General features: G+C 47.0%; 1 protein-coding gene across 1 annotated transcript in view; it reads right to left on the reverse strand.

Moving 5' to 3' along the window:
• Positions 1-3508: 3508 nt before the first annotated feature.
• Positions 3509-24682, reverse strand: part of LOC148443105 (chloride channel protein ClC-Kb-like) — a 53753-nt gene continuing 32579 nt past the window's right edge. Inside the window, exons 6-20 of the mRNA XM_088463258.1 lie at positions 21817-21894; positions 18444-18522; positions 17797-17922; positions 15442-15526; positions 12980-13081; positions 11323-11407; positions 9950-10123; positions 9095-9164; positions 8476-8586; positions 7981-8194; positions 7632-7765; positions 7119-7216; positions 5771-5857; positions 5605-5691; positions 3509-4124 (exon numbers count right to left, since the gene is read on the reverse strand). Of these exons, the coding sequence (XP_088319384.1) occupies positions 4086-4124; positions 5605-5691; positions 5771-5857; positions 7119-7216; positions 7632-7765; positions 7981-8194; positions 8476-8586; positions 9095-9164; positions 9950-10123; positions 11323-11407; positions 12980-13081; positions 15442-15526; positions 17797-17922; positions 18444-18522; positions 21817-21894 (1569 nt within the window). The 3' untranslated portion in view covers positions 3509-4085. The remainder of the gene's footprint in view (positions 4125-5604; positions 5692-5770; positions 5858-7118; positions 7217-7631; positions 7766-7980; positions 8195-8475; positions 8587-9094; positions 9165-9949; positions 10124-11322; positions 11408-12979; positions 13082-15441; positions 15527-17796; positions 17923-18443; positions 18523-21816; positions 21895-24682) is intronic.

Genomic DNA, 24682 nt, shown 5'->3' on the forward strand with positions numbered 1-24682 from the left:
GGAAGCATAGAGACGCCTGTAACCAGTACAGAGACGCCCAAAGGCAGCATAGAGACGCCCGTAGCCAGTACAGAGATGCCCAAAGGCAGCATAGAGACGCCTGTAGCCAGTACAGAGATGCCCAAAGGAAGCATAGAGACGCCTGTAGCCAGTACAGAGATGCCCAAAGGAAGCATAGAGACGCCCGTAGCCAGTACAGAGATGCCCAAAGGCAGCATAGAGACGCCCGTAGCCAGTACAGAGACGCCCAAAGGCAGCATAGAGACGCCCGTAGCCAGTACAGAGGTGCCCAAAGGAAGCATAGAGACTCCTGTAGCCAGTACAGAGGTGCCCAAAGGAAGCATAGAGACTCCTGTAGCCAGTACAGAGATGCCCAAAGGCAGCATAGAGACGCCCGTAGCCAGTACAGAGACGCCCAAAGGCAGCATAGAGACGCCCGTAGCCAGTACAGAGGTGCCCAAAGGAAGCATAGAGACTCCTGTAGCCAGTACAGAGGTGCCCAAAGGAAGCATAGAGACGCCTGTAGCCAGTACAGAGACGCCCAAAGGCAGCATAGAGACGCCTGTAGCCAGTACAGAGGTGCCCAAAGGAAGCATAGAGACGCCTGTAGCCAGTACAGAGATGCCCAAAGGAAGCATAGAGACGCCCGTAGCCAGTACAGAGATGCCCAAAGGCAGCATAGAGACGCCCGTAGCCAGTACAGAGACGCCCAAAGGCAGCATAGAGACGCCCGTAGCCAGTACAGAGGTGCCCAAAGGAAGCATAGAGACTCCTGTAGCCAGTACAGAGATGCCCAAAGGCAGCATAGAGACGCCCGTAGCCAGTACAGAGATGCCCAAAGGAAGCATAGAGACGCCCGTAGCCAGTACAGAGATGCCCAAAGGAAGCATAGAGACGCCCGTAGCCAGTACAGAGATGCCCAAAGGCAGCATAGAGACGCCCGTAGCCAGTACAGAGATGCCCAAAGGCAGCATAGAGACGCCCGTAGCCAGTACAGAGACGCCCAAAGGCAGCATAGAGACGCCCGTAGCCAGTACAGAGACGCCCAAAGGCAGCATAGAGACGCCCGTAGCCAGTACAGAGATGCCCAAAGGCAGCATAGAGACGCCCGTAGCCAGTACAGAGATGCCCAAAGGAAGCATAGAGACGCCTGTAGCCAGTACAGAGATGCCCAAAGGAAGCATAGAGACGCCCGTAGCCAGTACAGAGATGCCCAAAGGCAGCATAGAGACGCCCGTAGCCAGTACAGAGACGCCCAAAGGCAGCATAGAGACGCCCGTAGCCAGTACAGAGGTGCCCAAAGGAAGCATAGAGACTCCTGTAGCCAGTACAGAGGTGCCCAAAGGAAGCATAGAGACTCCTGTAGCCAGTACAGAGATGCCCAAAGGCAGCATAGAGACGCCCGTAGCCAGTACAGAGACGCCCAAAGGCAGCATAGAGACGCCCGTAGCCAGTACAGAGGTGCCCAAAGGAAGCATAGAGACTCCTGTAGCCAGTACAGAGGTGCCCAAAGGAAGCATAGAGACGCCTGTAGCCAGTACAGAGACGCCCAAAGGCAGCATAGAGACGCCTGTAGCCAGTACAGAGGTGCCCAAAGGAAGCATAGAGACGCCTGTAGCCAGTACAGAGACGCCCAAAGGCAGCATAGAGACGCCTGTAGCCAGTACAGAGGTGCCCAAAGGAAGCATAGAGACGCCTGTAACCAGTACAGAGACGCCCAAAGGCAGCATAGAGACGCCCGTAGCCAGTACAGAGATGCCCAAAGGCAGCATAGAGATACCCGTAGCCAGTACAGAGATGCCAGTAACCAGTACAGAAACGCCTAAACGCAGCATAGAGACAACCACTACCGTTTTCACACATCTGTAATACCTCGCAGTCCTGCGCAATCGGGAACATCGAGTAACATCGGCGCCTCAATTACAGGAGGTCAGACCTTACTCACCTCGTTGCACACAGTGAGTACACAAGCTGCGTATGCCGTCGCAGTGGCTAATTTATGCACGCCCATGTAACTGCGTTGAAATGGACAGGCACGCCTGCGTTTCTCCGACCAGTCCCCCGTCACCACCCCCAAACGCTGCCATCCCGTCCCTCCATCTACAATGGCTTTGTATCTGCGTGAGTGATCGCAGTGCGATCGCTATGCTAACTCGCACACGCGCTGTATGCACCATCGACCGATCTGCGTACGCGGTTACAATCGCAATCCATGATGAATCAGGCCCATAATGGGCGTTCCTGGACGGTGACTGGGAGGTCTCGGATATGGTCCGCCTTATGGGGGCGTGTTATGCTAGCATTGTGGGCGTGTCCCTGATAGTGAGTGCGTACACATCCGCTCACATCGGAGGCCATGCTCAGACAGAGAAACAGATCCTGCCATACGGCTAGTGCAAGTATTGATGTTACACCATCAGGAGACTCGCCAATTGTATTACACCGTGTAAGGGCGCTGCACGTGGGCGCTTCAGTCCTTGCACACTCACACACACGGATGTACACCAGGGAGGAGTTTTCTAGCAGTATTACGCCATGTAAGCGCGCTGCACCATCAGGAGACTCGCCAATTAGTATTACGCCATGTAAGCGCGCTGCACCATCAGGAGACTCGCCAATCGGTATTACACCGTGTAAGGGCGCTGCACCATCAGGAAACTCGCCAATCGGTATTACACCGTGTAAGGGCGCTGCACCCTCAGGAGACTCGCCAATCGGTATTACACCGTGTAAGGGAGCTGCACCATCAGGAGACTCGCCAATCGGTATTACGCCATGTAAGCGCGCTGCACCATCAGGAGACTCGCCAATTGGTATTACACCGTGTAAGGGAGCTGCACCCTCAGGAGACTCGCCATTCGGTATTACACCGTGTAAGGGCGCTGCACCATCAGGAGACTCGCCAATCGGTATTACGCCATGTAAGCGCGCTGCACCATTAGGAAACTCGCCAATCGGTATTACACCGTGTAAGGGCGCTGCACCCTCAGGAGACTCGCCAATCGGTATTACATCGTGTAAGGGCACTGCACGTGGGCGCCTCAGTCCTTGCACACTCACGGATGTACACCAGGGAGGAGTTTTCTAGCAGTATTACGCCATGTAAGCGCGCTGCACCATCAGGAGACTCGCCAATCGGTATTACACCATGTAAGCGCGCTGTACCATCAGGAGACTCGCCAATTGGTATTACACCATGTAAGCGCGCTGCACCATCAGGAGACTCGCCAATTGGTATTACACCGTGTAAGGGCGCTGCACCATCAGGAGACTCGCCAATCGGTATTACACCGTGTAAGGGAGCTGCACCATCAGGAGACTCGCGCCTCAGTCCTTGCACACTCACACACGCGGATGTACACCATGGAGGGGATTTCTAGGGGTATCTGCATAAAGTCGCAGACGTGTGACCGGTAAGGACACAGATATGGAGGCAGCTACCTACGACTCAGAACCAGCATTTGTTACAAAGTGGAGAATAAAGGCAGACACAGAATATATTTGGTCATTAAATAGTATAAAAGGTTTAATTTTCCAACATTCATCAGACAATACCTGTACATGAGATAGCTGAGGCCTCTATAGATAATTATCCAGGGAATGATCCATTCTCCCAGTACAATCATTGCTGGTTCCCGGGCGTTTGGGGCCACAGAATCTGTGGGGGCCGTCCGGCCTGATGGACCGTACAAAGAGGCGTATTCCATAGGGTGATCTGAGCGTCATTTCTCTGTGTGACATACAGAGATCGGCTACGTACAGACGTATGGGACCCAAATCCTGTGATTTTCTGCCCGTGACTCAATGTAATTATTAATATCAATGAACATATTATAATAAGAAGTGATGTGACAATATAAGTGCGCAGTGTAAGGACAGACAGACAGACATGGTGAGATGCGGATATCTGTATATACAGAGGACAGAATTCCTGGTGCCGGTGATATTACGGTATGTAGCCCCCGGTATGTGCGGTGCACGAGGGAGTCTCCGGGAACACCGCAGAGGGGTCTGTGACTCTGTCCTGCAATGGGGTGACCTTTCCTCTCCAGATCTTATACAAGGTCTTCTAGGGAGCAGCTGCTTTATTTGGGGTTCGCCAGGTTCTCGATGGCTTCTCTCATCTGAAAGAACACAGGTCTCCTTAATAATATCTCATGTGTCACATACTGTACATACAAGTAGTAAATTCCCCGGAGCTGCGTAATTCTCAGTCTAAGGGCCATATTCATCGAAGGTTTTGCCAGCGATAAAGTATCGCGCTCGTCCCCGCTATTCCCCGTATTCAATTTAATTTCAGCGAAAACAGGACCATGCGAAAAGGAAATCGGCGAAAAGTCCTGTCATTTTTGGGAAAATCAGCCTGACACCCCCAAAGATGCTCTGATATCGGGGATCACTATGGGTACCACCCCCGAATAGCCCTGCTAAAGGTATGTGGGGTCTGTAAACGGTCTCAATAGGTGCTGCATAGCGTTTTTGGGAATGTGGTGAAAAATAGCATTTAGCTATTTTTTTGGGGGGGGAAAATAAGGTGCCCCATCAAATTTGGGGTACATGAAAATGGGCACTAACATATTTTAAAGTGGCTAATGTGAAGTTTTAAAAATCATGAAAAATCCACCTGCCGCGACCACCTGCAATCCAAAAAACATCTGCTGCATACTTGGGAACCCCCCCCCCTGGAGTCTAATTCACTAGTTTAGAAGTTTAACCCGCCCCCCCAATTTTTTTTTTCGGACGCAAAACGAATGTATATTTTTTGGGGTGTCCTGTTCAACTTTTTTTATTTTTTGTTTACTCAGAATAACTTTGGGGGACAATCCAAGGGGTGCAGGGTACTTTTTCTTAGTTTGTACCCCAAAGCCCCAATTCTGCACTTTTTTTCACCACCTATTCTATGGTGAAAACTTATCCCTGGATTTTGGCAAAGACTTCTCGCACCTGCGAAAAGTCTTTGAAATTGAATACGGGGAAAAGTGAAAATGGTGAAAATTACGGGTTTTCGCAGCCTAATTGAATATGGCCCTATGCATGGGGAACAGTAATTAGGTGCCTGATAATATCTGCAACGGCTTCAGGAACCATCTCCGGCTGCAGTACATCTCCCAGAAGTGCCACAGTCTATTATCTATACCTCCATCAATGTATTTACACCCCAAAAATTACTGAGTCCAGATCATGTCTACAGGGGTCAGAGAACAGTCTACTATAATGTAGGAGAGGGCCCAATATAAGGCAGAACTCATGATGTTACTGGGGGTGCGAGAGTCATCATTGGTCTGCACTGGGAGCGGTAATCATATGTCTATAGCATATAGACCTAGCAGCTTCATTACAACAATCATCCATCGTATGTACATATAACACATAAGGGTGTATGTACTAAGCCTTGGAGCGAGATAAAGTACCAACCGATCAGCTACTAACTGTCACTTTACAGGCTGTGTTTGAAAAATGACAGTTAGGAGCTGAATGGTTTGTACTTTATCTCCGTCCACCTTATCTCTCTCCGAGGCTTAGTACATAGACCCCATAGAATCCAGCCCCCTACCCCCCCCCATGTACAAAGAGCCAGATGTGTGTGACATTGGGGCACTCTACCTCTTTCCTAGTGACCTGGCCGACGAGCTTTCCGAACTCAGTGACAAATGAATGCTGGAGATTCAGCAACTCAAAGAGGTGATGAGCCTGTGACAAAGAGGGCAGAGAGGTCAGGGGTCACTTGCCGAGTGCCACGCCCACCGGCTCAGCACTCAGGAGCACTTACCTCATGTAGGGATGTCCCTGAGGACAGCTGGAAAGTGATTGGCTCAATCGTGCATGCGTCACTCAGATTCCCGTCACACAGGGTTTGCTGGTAAAGCAGAGACACGTATGAGACACGTATGAGACACGGCTACAGCACATGAATGGATCCTATCTCCCTATGCACTTCTGGCTACATCGCGTAATACTTCAATAATGCATCCAATGGAATTTTAAGGAGAGCAGTGGATGATACATTGGGGTCTATTTACTAAGCCTTGGACGGAGATACAGTGAACAGAGATAAAGTACCAGCCAATCAGCTCCTAACTGCCATGTTACAGGCTGTGTTTGAAAAATGACAGTTAGGAGCTGGTTAGATGGTACTTTATCTCTGTCCAAGGCTTATGGTGCATACACATTAGACCACAGGTTCTCAAACTCGGTCCTCAGGACCCCAAACAGTGCATGTTTTGCAGGTGTCCTCACAGAATCACAAGTGAAATAATTAGCTCCACCTGTGGATGTCTTAAAATGTGTCAGTGAGTAATGAGTACACCTGTGCTCCTGCTGGGTGACCTGCAAAATGTGACCTGTGTGGGGTCCTGAGGGCAGAGTTTGAGAACCTCTGTATTAGACGATGTGCTCAGGATGCGATATCGTGAGCGATCTCCCTTGAACTCTCCCCGGCACTCCAGGACACGATATGGTGCTAAAAAGTGTCCAATCTGACCAAGGATCTATCGTGCGTCCTTAGCGATTACCAGTGCCTCGTGTACGAGGTTGTCAGATCTTGCCTGCTGTAGACAAGATCTGAAGTTGCGATGTACGACCCGTGGGGATGCGCATCAGCATCGTGAGTGGACAGTCACGATTTGGTCATATTTTACAGGATTTGTTGTTCCGATACGTCGAAATTGGGCAAATTGTGCAAAATATCTTGGAGTGTGTACGCAGCTTTAGTAAATAGACCCCTAAGTCACAGAGCTTATAATACAGTAAAAAGCATTTTACACCAAAGGTTTTACCTTTATCAGCAATTAATTTTTTTTTTTTCACCGTGGCGAGTTGTTTTTGAGGAGCGCACTTGTAAATTGAATAAGGCAATTTCCCAGCCTCCCAGAAAATTGTTATCTCCAGGGGTGGTAGATATACCATAACTTAAATATTATAGCTACCTATATTTTATGTTATGTATAACAGTTTTTCTTTCTTTCTTTTTTTGCACGGATGTTATAGATTTTTTTTTTGCTTATAATAGTGGACATTACAGATCTCTCTGGGCTTCCAATTCTATTGCGCAGACTTGTGCCAGCACGCCGGCTCACACCTGCGCAAAGTGATGGAGACTGTCTGGATTATTCTCTCACCTTATGTTCCATGCTCCTTGGTTCCTGACTGGTGTCATGGGTCTCCAGAAAGCGGACCAACTGAGATCTCTTCACTGTACCCACCAAAACACGAGACTCTGCAGAAAGCACACAGAATCAATTTACCCATCAGGCATATAATCACATGTTATGGGACATTTAACACGTTGATGTGCATAACACAGCTATCTTATTCCATTGACAACACAGGCTTCATGGTGTAACAGCATTGAAATGTCACAGATGCGGAACGCGTCAGCTCTGTTAAACAGAATTTGTCAATGTAATCAAAGATTGAGCCCTCAGCTCTACAAATTCACGAGCCTTCAGAATAACATGACACTAGACATTTGCTGTAATTTGGTTTAAGGTTCTTCTCAGATACGCCATTAAAGGTCTACAGCCTATATAGTGTCTTGGAAGTTGACCACTGTCCACTGAGATCCAAAGTCCTCAAATTACATCTGTCATTCAACTTTAAAGAACATCCTCATCTGTGTAATGCCAACATACCTGTGTTGTCCACCACAGGGTACTCAGAGTGATCAGAAGCTGTAATGACCTGCAGAACATCTTCAAAACTGGCCTCCTTGGAGAGGACCTCGATGTCCACATTCATAAACTCCTTGGTGTTCACTTTGTATGAGCTATGGAGGCAGAACATTCACACATGATAATCTACACCTACAGAAAGATAGATAATGTTATACAGAAGAGGTAGATTAGAGTAGAAGACAGGTACAGCTACCAAGAAACAAGGGAGTTCACTATCTTTAGAGGTGGGATCTCGTACTACATGGTACGGTGGTGAAAGTCTCCACTGTGGGAGCAAATTGTCACCAAGTAAACAAAGTCTCCTCACTTTATCTGCCGGCTACGAATACGAGGCAGGAACGGAAGCTTCTTCACAATGATAGTGCCATCGTAGAAAGACGGCTGGAACTTCTGGGAGATGGCATTGGCGATGAGCACAGACAGGATGACCGGGAGTATGTGCGCTATCTGACCAGTGGCTTCAAAGGCAAGCAATGCCGTGGAGAGGGTGTGCGTCACTGCGCCGGAATAGGCTGCGGCTCCTGAACAACACAGACATGGCGGCAAGAGAGGCATCAACATTTAGAAGGACACCGTAGAGATGTTCTGTTGAGGTTGATTTCACAGGCATGTTTAGTAGCAATATAACGGATACAGAAAGGCCGTGTGGTCTTTACGTTTGCAATACTCCCATAGTAAACTGTAGCATAAGGACTGGACACACGTTCTACTCAGCACTGCCCAGTAGGTTTATGTACCGATATCTCTGTGAGGCCACTCTGTGCCTGATTCCCAAAGCCGAGGTTACCGGGTTCATTCTCACCTGCCAGTGCGTAGCCTCCGGGGATGATGGGGTTAATAACACCATCTGTGGTGATGCCTTCTGGGAAGATATAGGCAATGGTCTCCCCCACCAAACGTCCAATGGCAGCTCCTGCCAATCATAGCAGCGCGGTGAGGTCACCAGTAAGTACAAATGATAATAATGTACATACAGACATACATACATACATACACAGTGTAGGACTGGGGCATGTAAAGCCCATGGGGTAGGCAGTGGTAGGGGCCCATGCTTAAGGGGTGTGGCCAGCCACCACAGAGGCTTGGCCAACCGTTACAGAGGACATTGCCTGCAGAGAACATGGATATTACAGTGCATGGGGCCCCTTTATAAATATATTATATATATATATATATATATATATATATATATATATATATATATATAGTAAATACTGATAGTTCATGCTATATTATTTAACAGATTGTGCACTGTAGTGAATATACCATAATTCTTGGAATGCAGCATAATGTAACATGTATGATAATAAAGCAAATGATGGTGATCCTGACTATATATAAACACACTAATGCACTGTATGCATTTATATTGTGCATTTCCCTTAAATCTTAGTGTCCCTTGGAGACACTCAAAGACTCACCAAATATAAATACCGGCATGAAGTACCCGGCAGGCAAGGGCAGCGTGGTGGCCAAAATAAACATCCAGAACTAGAAAATAAGAATTAAAATCATGAAGAGACATTCTACCAATCCTGTACACAAGAATAACATCAGGACCCATTATGAAACCAATAGCGGACGCCGGAAGCTGTGACAGCCTCAACCACACTACTGCCTCTATATGCCGTACATGCTGGATGCTGACATTTTGTGGACTGGACCAATCTGCATGAGACAGAAGTTTACAGACTTTTAATTGGCTAGTGATATCACCGAGGCATGAGTCACTCAGACATCCCATTGCTACATCAATGGATGGATCTACGCTTTATGTACAGTGTAGACTTGTGTAATCTCGCCTCGTTGATGTCCCTAGCTCTTACTGAGTTTATAGGCCTCATTCCCCTAAATATTGCCTCTAGGTCTCACGATAACTTCTTGGAGAAATGTACTGAAGAGAGCACAGTTCTGGATCCACGAGGTCCAGTACTGACAATCGAATTGTCACCTTGAATGTGTTGACACAAAATGTCACAATTTACTGCTCCAGATCAATACAAGACCAAGGTCTTGGAAGACAATTGCTGCCTGCTAAATTATAACTGAACCAAAGCAGATGTCATTCCAGGGAACCTCATATATATATGCAAGTCCTGACACCCATACATGTCTTAATGAGAAACCGAACCCTGGAGCAAGATTCATTCTGAGAAAAAGAACATATTTCTGAGGATGAAATATGTCACTGGAGGACATTACGTATTGGGCCAAGGTAATCCGAGCTGCAGAGAGAGAGAACATTAATTTATTAATAGATCAGATCAGCAATTTACCTTCATGACAATGAAAAACGCCAGAGTGCCAAAGATAGTGATTTGGGGGTTCGACCATTCCAGCCACAAATTATTGGGGTCCACTCCTAGCGGCCTGGGAACTGAGGCATTCTGGGACAGTGTCCACCAGGTTCGATTGTCAAAGAGCGAGACAAGGAGTTCCTTCATTGTGAGCTGGACATGACGACATGGATGGAGACAAACAAAAGAAAGAGAGGACATGAACTTCAATGGTGGAAAAGCTCCTAAAATGAAGTATATTTGTGTGACTCTCTAATGGCATGGCATGTATATGACCACCGTGTTTGTTTACAATTAATTTGGGGTGCATAGACGATCCCAGCAATAAGTAATGGCAGTGAAAGGATCTGTGAAGCAATGATGAGATAATTAAGAAGGAACATGCAGTCATTGTATTGGAGGAAAAGGAATACTCAAGCACTCGGTCAGATAGATTTTATTTGCTATCCTACCTCATCGAATACTGGGGTGGCCTAGTAACACTCTATGTAATGGTCTTCACACTGACTCTACGTAATGGTCTTCACACTGACTCTATGCAATGGTCATCACACAGACTGTACGCAATGGTCATCACACCGACTGTACGCAATGATCATCACATTGACTCTACACAATGGTCATCACACTGACTCTACACAATGGTCATCACACCGACTACGCAATGGTCATCACACTAACTCTACACAATGGTCATCACACCGACTCTACATAATGGTCATCACACTAACTCTACACAATGGTCATCACACCGACTGTATGCAATGGTCATCACACCGACTGTACGCAATGGTCATCACACTGACTGTACGCAATGGTCACCACACCGACGCTACACAATAATCATCACACCGACTCTACATAATGGTCATTACACTAACTCTACGCAATGGTCATCACACCGACTCTACATAATGGTCATAACACTAACTCTACACAATGGTCATCATACCGACTGTACGCAATGGTCATCACACCGACTCTACACAATGGTCATCACACCGACTCTACATAATGGTCATAACACTAACTCTACACAATGGTCATCACACCGACTGTATGCAATGGTCATCACACCGACTGTACGCAATGGTCATCACATTGATTCTACACAATGGTCATCACACCGACTCTACACAATGGTCATCACACCGACTCTACACAATGGTCATCACAATGACTCTATGTAATGGTTATCACTTCAAAAGCAAGATTTCAATGCTTGGAATCCCATGTCTATTATCTTTGCAATGCTATACTTGGCTAGTAACCAGTACTGCAGTTGACGGATCCATAATGCCTCAATTTTACATCACCAGTAGTAGATAGAGAGGACAACGGCAAATACGTACCCGTGACGCCAGGAAGTTTCCGAGGAAATTAGGAAATGTTATCGACCCCAGCAGAAGGGCCACCAAGGCAGAGTACATCGGTTTACTAGACAGAAATACACAAACAAGGTGTTTAGCTTTAAGCAAGATTCATTTTACGTCTTATTTTCAAATCTGGAGCATTTTACACATAATAAATACAATATACAGCTATGTATAGACTGAGGGGACTGTGTCTAAGGTGAGGATTTAGGGCCTGATTCAGACCCACTCGCGAGCGGCTGTCCGCTCGCAAGTGGGTCGATGGTGTGCACTGAGCATGCGCACGACGGAGCGAGCTCCGTCGTGCGCATGCGCGAGACGCGACGAGCGAAGGACTTTCCTTCGCTCATTGTGTCTGATCAAAGGGGGCGTGCTGTCGATGTTGATTGACAGCACGCTCCCTTTGGTGGGCGTGCCGGGGGCGTGCCTCCCAGACGGGGGCGTTCCCAAGGGAACGCCTACCGTCAGAAGCCGGCCCACTGACATCACTAGTGATGGACATCACTAGTGATGTCAGTGGGAGTGATTTTGGCTCTGATAGAGCCAAAATCACTCCAGGGCTTGTGGTCGAAAAACCCGACCACAGGCTTCTGGTCGCACTGGCAATGGTCGCGATGGTCAAGACCATCGCGACCATCATCCTGCACGCTCGTATGAGCTGTGGGTGGTGACCCACAGCTATACGAGCGTCCAGGAGGACGCTCCATTTTTATGGAGGACGGCCCTCATTCAGAGCGAGCGCTCTGCTCAGAGCGTCCGGCTCTGAATGAGGGCCTTAGTGTACAATCTGGATGGACAGGATGGAGCATGAATATTTGGGAAGCTCAGCTCCATCTCTCGGGTTATACCTGTAAGGTTCTTAACTATGGTATAAATGTGTCCCTATATTATGGAGTAATAAGGAGCTTGGCTTGACGATTACAGTACAGAAGACACAACACTAACTCCTGGAGAGAACTGAGGGACATTGGAGAATGTGTGAACTTGCGTATTTACGTACCGCAAGACTATGGGCCTGACTCACTACGGATCGCAACTGCGATTACGCACGCAATCGGACGATTATTGCGTTTGATGTTTGAACACCATTACAGGGGCGTGCATAAATTAGCCACTGCATGCCATACGCAGCTTGGGTTTTCACTGTGTGCGATGAAGTTAGCAATTCCTGAGTAAGGTCAGACCTTGTGTGCGTGAGGCTGCGATGGTACTCTATGTTACCGATGGTTTCGCAGCCTTGCTAAGCATTATGGATGTGTGTAAGGTAAGGTGGTCGTCCTTATGTTAGGCTGCATATGGCATTGCGATCATTAGCATAGCTGCGCTGTGAGACTGCGTGCGTAATTGCTATTGCGATCGCAATAACGATCCTTACTGAATCAGACCCTATGTACACTAAACTTTCGTCAATAGGATGGGAGATTTTATTGGGTGCAATATACCAAGAGCCTGAGAAAATGGTGGATGATTAGAAGCGTTTGGGAAGGTTCGATTGTCAAAACACTGTGCGTCAAATATCACTAGGAGGGAGCAGATCCAAAGTTTGCGTCTCTACTGATATATCTGGAACGCTGGAGAATATCGGTCATGTCCATGGGCGGGTGGGTTACTTTTTCCCGGCACGTTGGTAACTTACTCAGACGCCAACAGCTTAGCGGTGAAAGGGTTTCTCCGGACGTATCCCAGGAACCAGCGCTGGCAGAAGAGATAGGCGCAGCATATGACCCCGCATATCACCCTGTGGACAAAACCGCAGCAGTTAACACTCGCCCAACTAGGAGGCTAATCGGTTCGGATGGAATTACGTAAGGTGTGAAAACATTTAGCTTTACGTGATAGAAGCCACAGAGCAAAGAGGCTGCAACGGTGACAGAGGGGCGTTAGCGTAAGTGGTAAACAGGCAGAGATTGCGCTTTGCATGGTGCATATAATTGCGTACTAGGGCGGTGATTCTGAGTTAGATGCAAGGTAGGTTATATTTCCCCTTCATGCTAAGGACCTGGATGTGATGAGGAGTGAGGGCGGAAAGGGCACCTAGATGCTGCCTTAGATGCAATGCCAATGTCGGAAGCAGGTCAGCGTTTGTTCTGGTTACAGCGTGTAACGATGCTGACAGTGGGCGTCTCGGTCGCTGCACATTAGGACGCGCGGATGTACACAGAGGAAGAGCTTGTAGCGTTATTTGCATGAAGTCACAGATGTACGACCGGCAAAAATTGCAGACACGAACAATGCAGCGTCCAAATCAGAATTAGGTCCTAAAAAAGCACATAGGGACCCATTTCTCACATAATATTTGTAGGATATTCCCCGTAAACACCCATTTTCAGGGGATACACGCAAATATTAAGGATGCCCCAAATGTATGAGGAAGGGAGCGCAGAACATATCCCCTCCACTTCCAACCTCAATGGCCCCGATAGGATAATGTCATCTCCAGAGGGCGTTGTCCTAAAGCAGCCCATAGGGTACTAAATGGCACAGATTTTCGGAGAGGGAGTCTCCAGATCCTTCTCTGTCGCACCCCAGGGAAGCGCACCTGCGCAGTGTGCGCCGGTGACCCATACCAGGAAGCAGTGCAATAGCGTTACGCCATCACACGGCTTCCAGCTCTTCCCTTATTGGAGCCCGTCTCCTGGTAAGAGGATTTTAGGACATTTGTTGAAGATTTTCATCTTCATTTTGTTCATTTATGCAAAAAAAACTTTTATCAAGTCCCCATTAAAAATGCGGATTCTGATAAGCATGCCCCAAAAACAGGGACAATGCTCTGAGGGTCGGTATGAATAACCGCTGGACCTATGTCCGGCAGTTCAAATCCCGACACCGGAAGACCGTCATTAGTGAAGATCCCGACAAGGTAAGTAACTATCCCTAACCTTTCCCCCCCTAACCCTAACCCACCTTTAGGGGTGCCTAATAACCTCCCCCCCAGTCCCTACCCCTAATCCCCCCTCTAAGTGCCTAAACCTAACCCCCCCTTCCCCGCCGCCTAAACCTAAGTCCCCCGGGGGAGTGCCTAACCCTAACCTCCCCCCGGGGGTGCCTAACCCTAACCCCCCTCCCCCTAGCCTAACCCTAACCCTCCCGGGGGCGGGGTGCCTTACCCCAAGTTCCCCCGGGATCCCCTAACCTAACCCCCCCACTTATCTTCGTATACCGGGCGTCGGGCTCCCGGCGTAGGGATGATAGGCGTCTGGATTTCGACGCCTATCAGTAAGTCCCCTGTCGGGATTGCACAGTCGGGAATCCGGCAGTCGGCATTTCATCCGTCGGCTTCCTGACTGCATCCCATTACTATAACAGCAAACAAATGCGCACAATATACAAGTCTGATCTTAAACTGAGTCTACAATAGTGGTTCCATGTACAGTATGCTTTGTAACTGTGCTGCTGATTCATGCTCCAGCTCTCTTACCCCGCTGGCTCTCACATCATTTACGAGGCATTGTCATAAGATTTTTCCTTGGCTTATCCTGGAAGTAATGGACAAAGCTGGGAAGTGCTGTAATACGCAGTAACATAGCTAAGTTGCTGCCACTACCCTTCTATAAATGACTGTTTAATACAAAGAAATCTGGGATGACCCCTTTCCCTCTCATCACCAGGCGTCCAAATATCCAATTTCCCATGTCTGGAAGGATTTATCCCCCCGCTGTGATGCTGTCATAGGAAATATCCGATCCCCTCTCAGCGCACCGCGACTCCTGTGATCTAATACAAAACTAACAACGTCTGTCACAGGAAACGCAATTTATATTCTGAGGTCTGGAATAGCAGATCCTGCTGACATGTCTGCCAAAGTGTTCTCAGTAACGCCTGGTTCCTCAGCTCCTCCATACAGATGTGTCTGGAAGCTGCCAGCCAATCCTGTACAGAATCATCCCCAGATACCCAGCGGCCGCCTGGTGCCACCCACTTCCCAGTGACGTGATTCGCGCTCAATCGCGTCATCGTGGCCTTTATTACATGGTTTATGTTGCACAAGTTCTTATGTTTTGCTAAATACATATGTAGATATACACACACACAAAACACAACACACACACACACACAAACACACACATACACACACACAAAGATAAAATTCATTCTCACCCCAATATCATGAAGAAGAAAGTCTCAGGGAGATCGAAGGGAAAGGAGATCTTAAAGTTGGTCTTGAACACAGCTGAGATTGTCTCTGCGGAGGACAGACACAGATGGGAATGAATAATACATAATTATTTCAATCCAATTTTAGGCATAGTCAAAGTGCATTCTAACCACTACACTCTGCTTCAGCCCACTGCATTCTAACAACACTCTAATACTGGCCTCTGCATTCTAACCACTACACTCTACTCCTGCCCTCTGCATTCTAACAACACTCTAATCCTGACCTCTGCATTCTAACCACTATACTCTGCTCCTGCCCTCTGCATTCTAACAACACTCTAATCCTGACCTCTGCATTCTAACCACTACACTCTACTCCTGCCCTCTGCATTCTAACAACACTCTAATTCTGACCACTACACTCTGCTCCTGCCCTCTGCATTCTAACCACTACACTCTGCTCCTGCCCTCTACATTCTAAAAATACTCTAATACTGCCCTCTGCATTCTAACCACTACAATCTGTTCCTGCCCTCTACATTCTAACAACACTCTGCTCCTGCCCTCTGCATTCTAAACACTACACTCTGCTCCTGCCCTCTGCATTTTAACCACTACACTCTGCTCCTGCCCTCTGCATTCTAACAACACTCTAATCCTGACCTCTGCATTTTAACCACTATACTCTGCTCCTGCCCTCTGCATTCTAACAACACTCTAATCCTGACCTCTGCATTCTAACCACTACACTCTACTCCTGCCCTCTGCATTCTAACAACACTCTAATCCTGACCTCTGCATTCTAACCACTACACTCTACTCCTGCCCTCTGCATTCTAACAACACTCTAATTCTGACCACTACACTCTGCTCCTGCCCTCTGCATTCTAACCACTACACTCTGCTCCTGCCCTCTACATTCTAAAAATACTCTAATCCTGCCCTCTGCATTCTAACCACTACAATCTGTTCCTGTCCTCTACATTCTAACAACACTCTGCTCCTTCCCTCTGCATTCTAAACACTACACTCTGCTCCTGCCCTCTGCATTTTAACCACTACACTCTGCTCCTGCCCTCTACATTCTAACAACACTCTAATCCTGACCTCTGCATTTTAACCACTATACTCTGCTCCTGCCCTCTGCATTCTAACAACACTCTAATCCTGACCTCTGCATTCTAACCACTACACTCTACTCCTGCCCTCTGCATTCTAACAACACTCTAATCCTGACCTCTGCATTTTAACCACTATACTCTGCTCCTGCCCTCTGCATTCTAACAACACTCTAATCCTGACCTCTGCATTCTAACCACTACACTCTACTCCTGCCCTCTGCATTCTAACACTCTAATTCTGACCACTACACTCTGCTCCTGCCCTCTGCATTCTAACCACTACACTCTGCTCCTGCCCTCTACATTCTAAAAATACTCTAATCCTGCCCTCTGCATTCTAACCACTACAATCTGTTCCTGCCCTCTACATTCTAACAACACTCTGCTCCTTCCCTCTGCATTCTAAACACTACACTCTGCTCCTGCCCTCTGCATTTTAACCACTACACTCTGCTCCTGCCCTCTACATTCTAACAACACTCTAATCCTGCCCTCTACATTATAACCACTACACTCTGCTCCTGCCCTCTGCATTCTAACCACTACAATCTGCTAGTGCCCTGTACATTCTAACAACACTCTAATACTGACCTCTGCATTCTAACCACTACACTCTGCTCCTGTCCTCTGCATTCTAACCACTACAATCTGCTCCTGCCCTCTACATTCTAATTACACTGTAATCCTGACCTCTGCATGCTAACCACTACAATTTTCTCCTGTCCTCTACATTCTAACTACAACATTCTAAACCTGGCCTCCACTTTCTAACCATTACACTCTAATCCTGACCCTCTGCATTCTAACCACTACAATCTGATCTGTCCCTCTTCATTGTAACTACCACACTCTAATCTTTGCCTATGCATGCTAACCACTGCACATTGCTCTGGCCCTCTGCATTCTAACTACAACACTCTAATCCTAGCCTCTGCCTTCTAACCACTGCACTCTGCTCCTGTCCTCTGGATTCTAGCTACATTTCTGTGAAAGGTATATGAGCTATGCTATCTCCTGGCCCCGTATGTATGGTCTGTCCACTGATAAAACCTCTGTCATGTGCACACGCATCAGGATTACAGTGCAACAGGTGTGAAAAACTAACAGTATTGACCAGCTTTATCTATGAATCAGGATCTTGTGCTGGGAAGCAGAATTCAGAAGGATGAAATGAATTCTGCAAATAACGTGGAGGAGAAGAGAGGCTGAGGTGGCCTCCGTACAGCCGTATTACCCTGTTCACTGTTGAAGACTGCTAAAAGACGAAACATGAAGGCTCCGCAGGTGGCGGCGAAGAATCCGCGCCAGTAGTTCCTTACAGCGAAATGCGATGACATCACTTCTACACTGAACAATACGCCTACAAGGAGACACAGGTGGGGACTGGTATTACAGATGGTAATTCCCCTGTGCAGGCACTCCCCCTCCTCGCATTTCCAGTGACCACAACATATAAATGTATAAAAGGCAGAATGTTAGAACAAAGTAACTATCAAGCCCAGGATGTTTGTACATTGCTAAGGTGCACACGGTCAGATTTGTCAGATGAACGATTGAACGACTTGAACGATCTGAACGATTTGAACTATGAACGATTTTTGACTGCATTAAAATGACTGAAATCGTCCAAATCTGACTGCAAACACATCAGATGTCAGATATCATTATCTGACCATCGGGAACGCGCATCGTTCATCGTTCAGACATGTCAGATTTTCCTTCAGATATGAACGATTGAACGATTTTTGAAATCGTTATCGTTTAAATCTGAAGAAAAATCTGACCGTGTGTATGCACCATTAGGTTAGATAATAGCGGAACAATTACAAATAAATAAGAGAACTTATTTTCTGACTGTCTAATAATGAGACCCTTTCCTACCGCTGATCGGAGCTCCAAAGACAGTAGAGACCCCGACTGCAGCTGCCGCCACCAGCATCTCGTGCTCCTTACTCTTGTTCTGTGGAGAGAATTGGTCGTAATATAACGTAATACGGTAAAATATCGCACGCACAGGTCACATAGTATAAATGCATCAAGATAGCAGCAAGACGTGCATGGCATATAAACAGTTAACCTCATCAGCTGATATAATGGTGCGATAACATCCTACGGTTTCAGGTCCAGCCCCAAATTACACACACGGGATTATCCAACGCTAAGGCGCTGCGCTCACACATAACTCGTAGAAACTGCAGAATCTTCTGCAGAAAACAAGGGAAATTTTGGCAATATCATGCAATTTTTTTATTCTTCAAATAGTTTTTATTGTATTTTTATTTTAATACAGATTTGTTTTGCCTTTTTGTTTTTGCTTCTTTTTAGGTATCCACTACCCCACAGGTTCTCAGACTCAGTCCTCAGGACACCAAACAGGGCATGTTTTCCAGGTCTCACAGAATCACAAGTTAAATAATTAGCTCCACCTGTGGATCTTTTAAAATGTGTCAGTGAGTAATGAATACACCTGTGCACCTGCTGGGTGACCTGCAAACATGAACTGTGTGGGGTCCTGAAGACCGAGTTTGAGAACCACTGCTCTACCCTATAGGGCAGGGGTTCCCAACCACATTCCTCAAGGCACACTAACAGTCCAGGTTTTAAGGATAGCCATACTTGAGCACAAGTGTGTTAATTAGTTCTGCAGTTATTTTGATTTAACCACCTGTGCTCAAGCATGGATATAACTAAAACCTGGACTGTTAGTGTGCCTTGAGGACCGAGGTTGGGAAACACTGCTATAGGGGAATTAATTGTCAGTGCCACACTGCCACCTGCTGGCTGTAACAGGGATATTCTCTACGATTAGGCCATGATTTCCTTTACATCTACATTTGCTGATGCTAGCCTTCGAGGTTATAGTAAAAAAATCCTGCAACATTTTCCTTATGTTTTTCTGCTGAATTGACGCAATACACCTGTAGGAAGAGTTCTGTCTGAAGTGAACTATAAAACATCTATTTTCTTAAGACAGAACAAAAAAAAAAGTTTTTAAGGAATAAAAAGGACAAAAAAGTATTTTATATATTCAATAAATTCTTAGGGGTAAATTTACTAAGATTCGAATCTGTTTCTTTTTAAACTCAATTTGCACCGCAGAAACTCGGGTGATTTTCACGATTATTAAATTCTCAAATTTACTAAGAAGTGAGTTTAGCTGAAAGTGAGTTGGCTGATGGTGAAGTAGATCGATATTTCTCCACCGAGTAGCAAGTTTAGATGAGATTACTCACCTGAGATTGCATTGTCTTCTCTCTGCAAAACTGTCCAGAGCAAGCAGCCTGCACGTATCAGTGAGATATGTAAAGGCTGCTTGTGTGTTGTACCTGTAAAAAATGGGTTAAATGTTTTTTAAAAATGACATAAGGGTCCCCCCCCCCCCCCCCCAAAGACATCGGCTCTGGACTGCTCATCAAGTCCTGATTCCTAAAATTACGGGGAACAAAACATGTAGAGTTCCCCCGTAATTTAGGAACCAACACCTGGCAGCAGGTAAGTATGTGTGAGTGAGGTAGGTGAATGTAATAAAGTTGTACTTTAGACGGTGTGTGTACTGTGTTTTTTTAATCATTTATTTTATAGTGGGAGTATGGGTGTCGGCCGCCTGCTGGCACTTGTAGTTCCACAAGTGCCAAAGGGCAGGCATGCTGGCACCTGTAGTTCCACTGTAAAATACAATAGTTTTTAACTTATTTCCCCCATTATTACCTCCTGTACCCACCTCTCCAGGGGTGCAGGGAAGAGCCCCGGGCTTCAGCCTAAGCCTGGAGTTTCGGGAGAGGGGGTACACCTTCTTGGGGGGGTCCACACCTCCCCTGAGATTCCCAGATTGGCTGACCGGCTTGGGGTGTTAATGCTTTTGGCCCTGGAGACCCGGTGATAGAGTCTCCTGGCTGTGGCATTACACCTCGGTCGGTTTGGGTCCGGTGCTGGTTTTAAATATAGGGGGACCCCTATGCATTTTTTTCCCCTATATTTAAAACCAGGACTGGCCTTGCAGCCAGGTGCTGGTTCATAAATTATGGGGGAACCTTACACATTATTTTCCATTTAATTTTAGGAACCAGGACTGGCTGAGCAGTCCGGGGCTGGTTATGCTTGTTTTTTTTGGGGGGGGACCCTACGTATTTTTGTTTTTATAAAATCACTTTAAATTAGGTACACATGCAGAAACATACACAAATCACACTGATCATTTCAAAGCCATTGTGGTGGTGAATAGAGGCCAAAATATAAAAATTCTGTCAATGTCCCAATTTAGAGTCGACAGCAACTGATTCCAAATGCAAATGTCACACCTAGAATCAACTCCAGACCTTTTACCTGCTTAATTGATAATGAAATAACGAGGGAATAGCCCACACCTGTCCATGAAATAGCTTTTGAGTTGATAGTCCCATTACTTTTGTCCCCTTAAAAAGTGGGAGGCACATATAGAAACCGTTGTAATTCCTACACCGTTCACCTGATTTGGATGTAATTACCCTCAAATTAAATCTGAAAGTCTGCAGTTAAAGCACATCTTGTTTGTTTCATTTCAAAGCCATTGTGGTGGTGAATAGAGGCCAAAATATGAAAATTCTGTCAATGTCCCAATATTTATGCACCTGACTGTATGTATGTTTCTGCAAAACTCGCAGCTCAGGAGGTGGAGTGTTTGAAACTTCAATTTCTCTGTGAGTTTTCTACAATCTCACCCGTGATTGTAATCTTGATTCCTTGTAAATTCCCAAGTTGCATCTTCTTCATGAAAAGTACTTCCAAGTTTGCCCGATGGTGAGTTGTTTCGAGTTTGCGATCTCACCCGAGTTTTACGAGTGAGAAGAGAGAACTCTCTCCCAAACTCACCAGATTTTGTCTTTGGGAAATTTGTGAGATGAAAAAAATGCCTAAACTCACCCGAAATTATCATCTAGACCAAACTCGAATCTTAGTAAATTAACCTCTTAGAAACAGAACATGGTGCAGAATCCATCAAAGACCAATAGTCATCCCCCCACTTTTACCCCATTGCCCAAAGGAGAAACTGTGCTAAGATGGAGTCAAAAATCTGTTTTCTAAAACTACAAACTGTGACATATAATAATAATTATAAATAAAGATGTAATGTTGGTAATTTCAGTGATCGTCTGGCAGGGCTGTAACATGTAACAGCTCCTCAGTGTAACGTTTTGCATGTAGTTATTCCTTGTAGTGTTATTGCATCTCTAGCAGACTGTAACATGATCTGACACTGTGGAAGCTGGGATCAGACCTCGTAGTCTCCGATGACCGAAGACCTCATCCGGCCCAGGTAGGCTGCGATCATGCTGGACAGGTGCACAAAGGGGCCCTGCAGGAGAGGAAACGGGGACCTGTTACGGATCACATCTGTTTATAACCTGCCCTGCTCACAGCTTCACTTTTATCCACACTCCTTCTATTCAGCAGTCTGCTTGGACTTGTAGTTCCACAAACAAAAAGATTCTTAGGTCACTGCGACCAATCATAACTCTGCATGTGATAAAATCACCTTTCTCCAGATGCCATTGGCATAAACACCCCCTCTCTCCCTACCTACCTCTCTCTCTACCTACCTCTACCACTCACTCTCTCCCTACCTACCTCTCTCTCTCTACCTACCTCTACCACTCACTCTCTCCCTACCTACCTCTCTCTCTCTACCTACCTCTACCACTCACTCTCTCCCTACCTACCTACCTCTACCACTCTCTCTCTCTCCCTACCTACCTACCTCTACCACTCTCTCTCCCTACCTACCTACCTCTACCACTCACTCTCTCCCTACCTACTTCTCTCTCTCTCTACCTACCTCTACCACTCTCTCTCACCTACCTACCTCTACCACTCTCTCTCTCTCCCTACCTACCTCTACCACTCACTCTCTCCCTACCTACCTCTCTCTCTCTACCTACCTCTACCACTCTCTCTCTCTCCTTACCTACCTACCTCTACCACTCTCTCTCTCTCCCTACCTACCTCTACCACTCTCTCTCTCCTTACCTACCTACCTCTACCACTCTCTCTCCCTACCTACCTCTACCACTCTCTCTCTCCTTACCTACCTACCTCTACCACTCTCTCTCTCCTTACCTACCTACCTCTACCACTCTCTCTCTCCCTACCTCTACCACTCTCTCTCTCCCTACCTCTACCACTCTCTCTCGCCTTACCTACCTACCTCTACCACTCACTCTCTCCCTACCTACCTCTACCACTCTCTCTCTCCCTACCTACCTCTACCACACTCTCCCTACCTACCTCTACAACTCTCTTTATCTTTACCTACCTACCTCTACCACTCTCTCTCCCTACCTACCTCTACCACTCTCTCTCTCCCTACCTACCTCTACCACTCACTCTCTCCCTACCTACTTCTCTCTCTCTCTACCTACCTCTACCACTCTCTCTCACCTACCTACCTCTACCACTCTCTCTCTCTCCCTACCTACCTCTACCACTCACTCTCTCCCTACCTACCTCTCTCTCTCTACCTACCTCTACCACTCTCTCTCTCCTTACCTACCTACCTCTACCACTCTCTCTCTCTCCCTACCTACCTCTACCACTCTCTCTCTCCTTACCTACCTACCTCTACCACTCTCTCTCCCTACCTACCTCTACCACTCTCTCTCTCCTTACCTACCTACCTCTACCACTCTCTCTCTCCTTACCTACCTACCTCTACCACTCTCTCTCTCCCTACCTCTACCACTCTCTCTCTCCCTACCTCTACCACTCTCTCTCTCCTTACCTACCTACCTCTACCACTCACTCTCTCCCTACCTACCTCTACCACTCTCTCTCTCCCTACCTACCTCTACCACACTCTCCCTACCTACCTCTACAACTCTCTTTATCTTTACCTACCTACCTCTACCACTATCTCTCCCTACCTACCTCTACCACTCTCTCTCTCCCTACCTACCTCTACCACTCTCTCTACTCCCTACCTCTACCTCTCTCTCTCCCTACCTACCTCTACAACTCTCTCTCTTTACCTACCTACCTCTACCACTCTCTCTCCCTACCTACCTCTACCACTTTCTCTCTCCCTACCTACCTCTACAACTCTCTTTCTCTTTACCTACCTACCTCTACCACTTTCTCTCTCCCTACCTACCTCTACCACTCTCTCTCTCCCTACCTACCTCTACCATTCTTTCTCTCTCTACCTACCTCTACCACTCTCTCTCTCCCTACCTACCTCTACCATTCTCTCTCCCTACCTGTACCACTCTCTCTCCCTACCTACCTCTACCACTCTCTCTCTCTCCCTACCTACCTCTACCACTCACTCTCTCCCTACCTACCTCTCTCTCTCTACCTACCTCTACCACTCTCTCTCTCCTTACCTACCTACCTCTACCACTCTCTCTCTCTCCCTACCTACCTCTACCACTCTCTCTCCCTACCTACCTCTACCACTCTCTCTCTCCTTACCTACCTACCTCTACCACTCTCTCTCTCCCTACCTCTACCACTCTCTCTCTCCCTACCTCTACCACTCTCTCTCTCCTTACCTACCTACCTCTACCACTCACTCTCTCCCTACCTACCTCTACCACTCTCTCTCTCCCTACCTACCTCTACCACACTCTCCCTACCTACCTCTACAACTCTCTTTATCTTTACCTACCTACCTCTACCACTCTCTCTCCCTACCTACCTCTACCACTCTCTCTCTCCCTACCTACCTCTACCACTCTCTCTACTCCCTACCTCTACCACTCTCTCTCTCCCTACCTACCTCTACAACTCTCTCTCTTTACCTATCTACCTCTACCACTCTCTCTCCCTACCTACCTCTACCACTTTCTCTCTCCCTACCTACCTCTACAACTCTCTTTCTCTTTACCTACCTACCTACCTCTACCACTTTCTCTCTCCCTACCTACCTCTACCACTCTCTCTCTCCCTACCTACCTCTACCATTCTTTCTCTCTCTACCTACCTCTACCACTCTCTCTCTCCCTACCTACCTCTACCATTCTCTCTCCCTACCTGTACCACTCTCTCTCCCTACCTACCTCTACCACTCTCTCTCTCTCCCTACCTACCTCTACCACTCACTCTCTCCCTACCTACCTCTCTCTCTCTACCTACCTCTACCACTCTCT

Source organism: Taudactylus pleione, unplaced genomic scaffold (genome assembly GCF_031769625.1).
Source record: "Taudactylus pleione unplaced genomic scaffold, aTauple2 ptg001334l, whole genome shotgun sequence".
In the NCBI taxonomy this organism is placed as follows: Eukaryota; Metazoa; Chordata; class Amphibia; order Anura; family Myobatrachidae; genus Taudactylus; species Taudactylus pleione.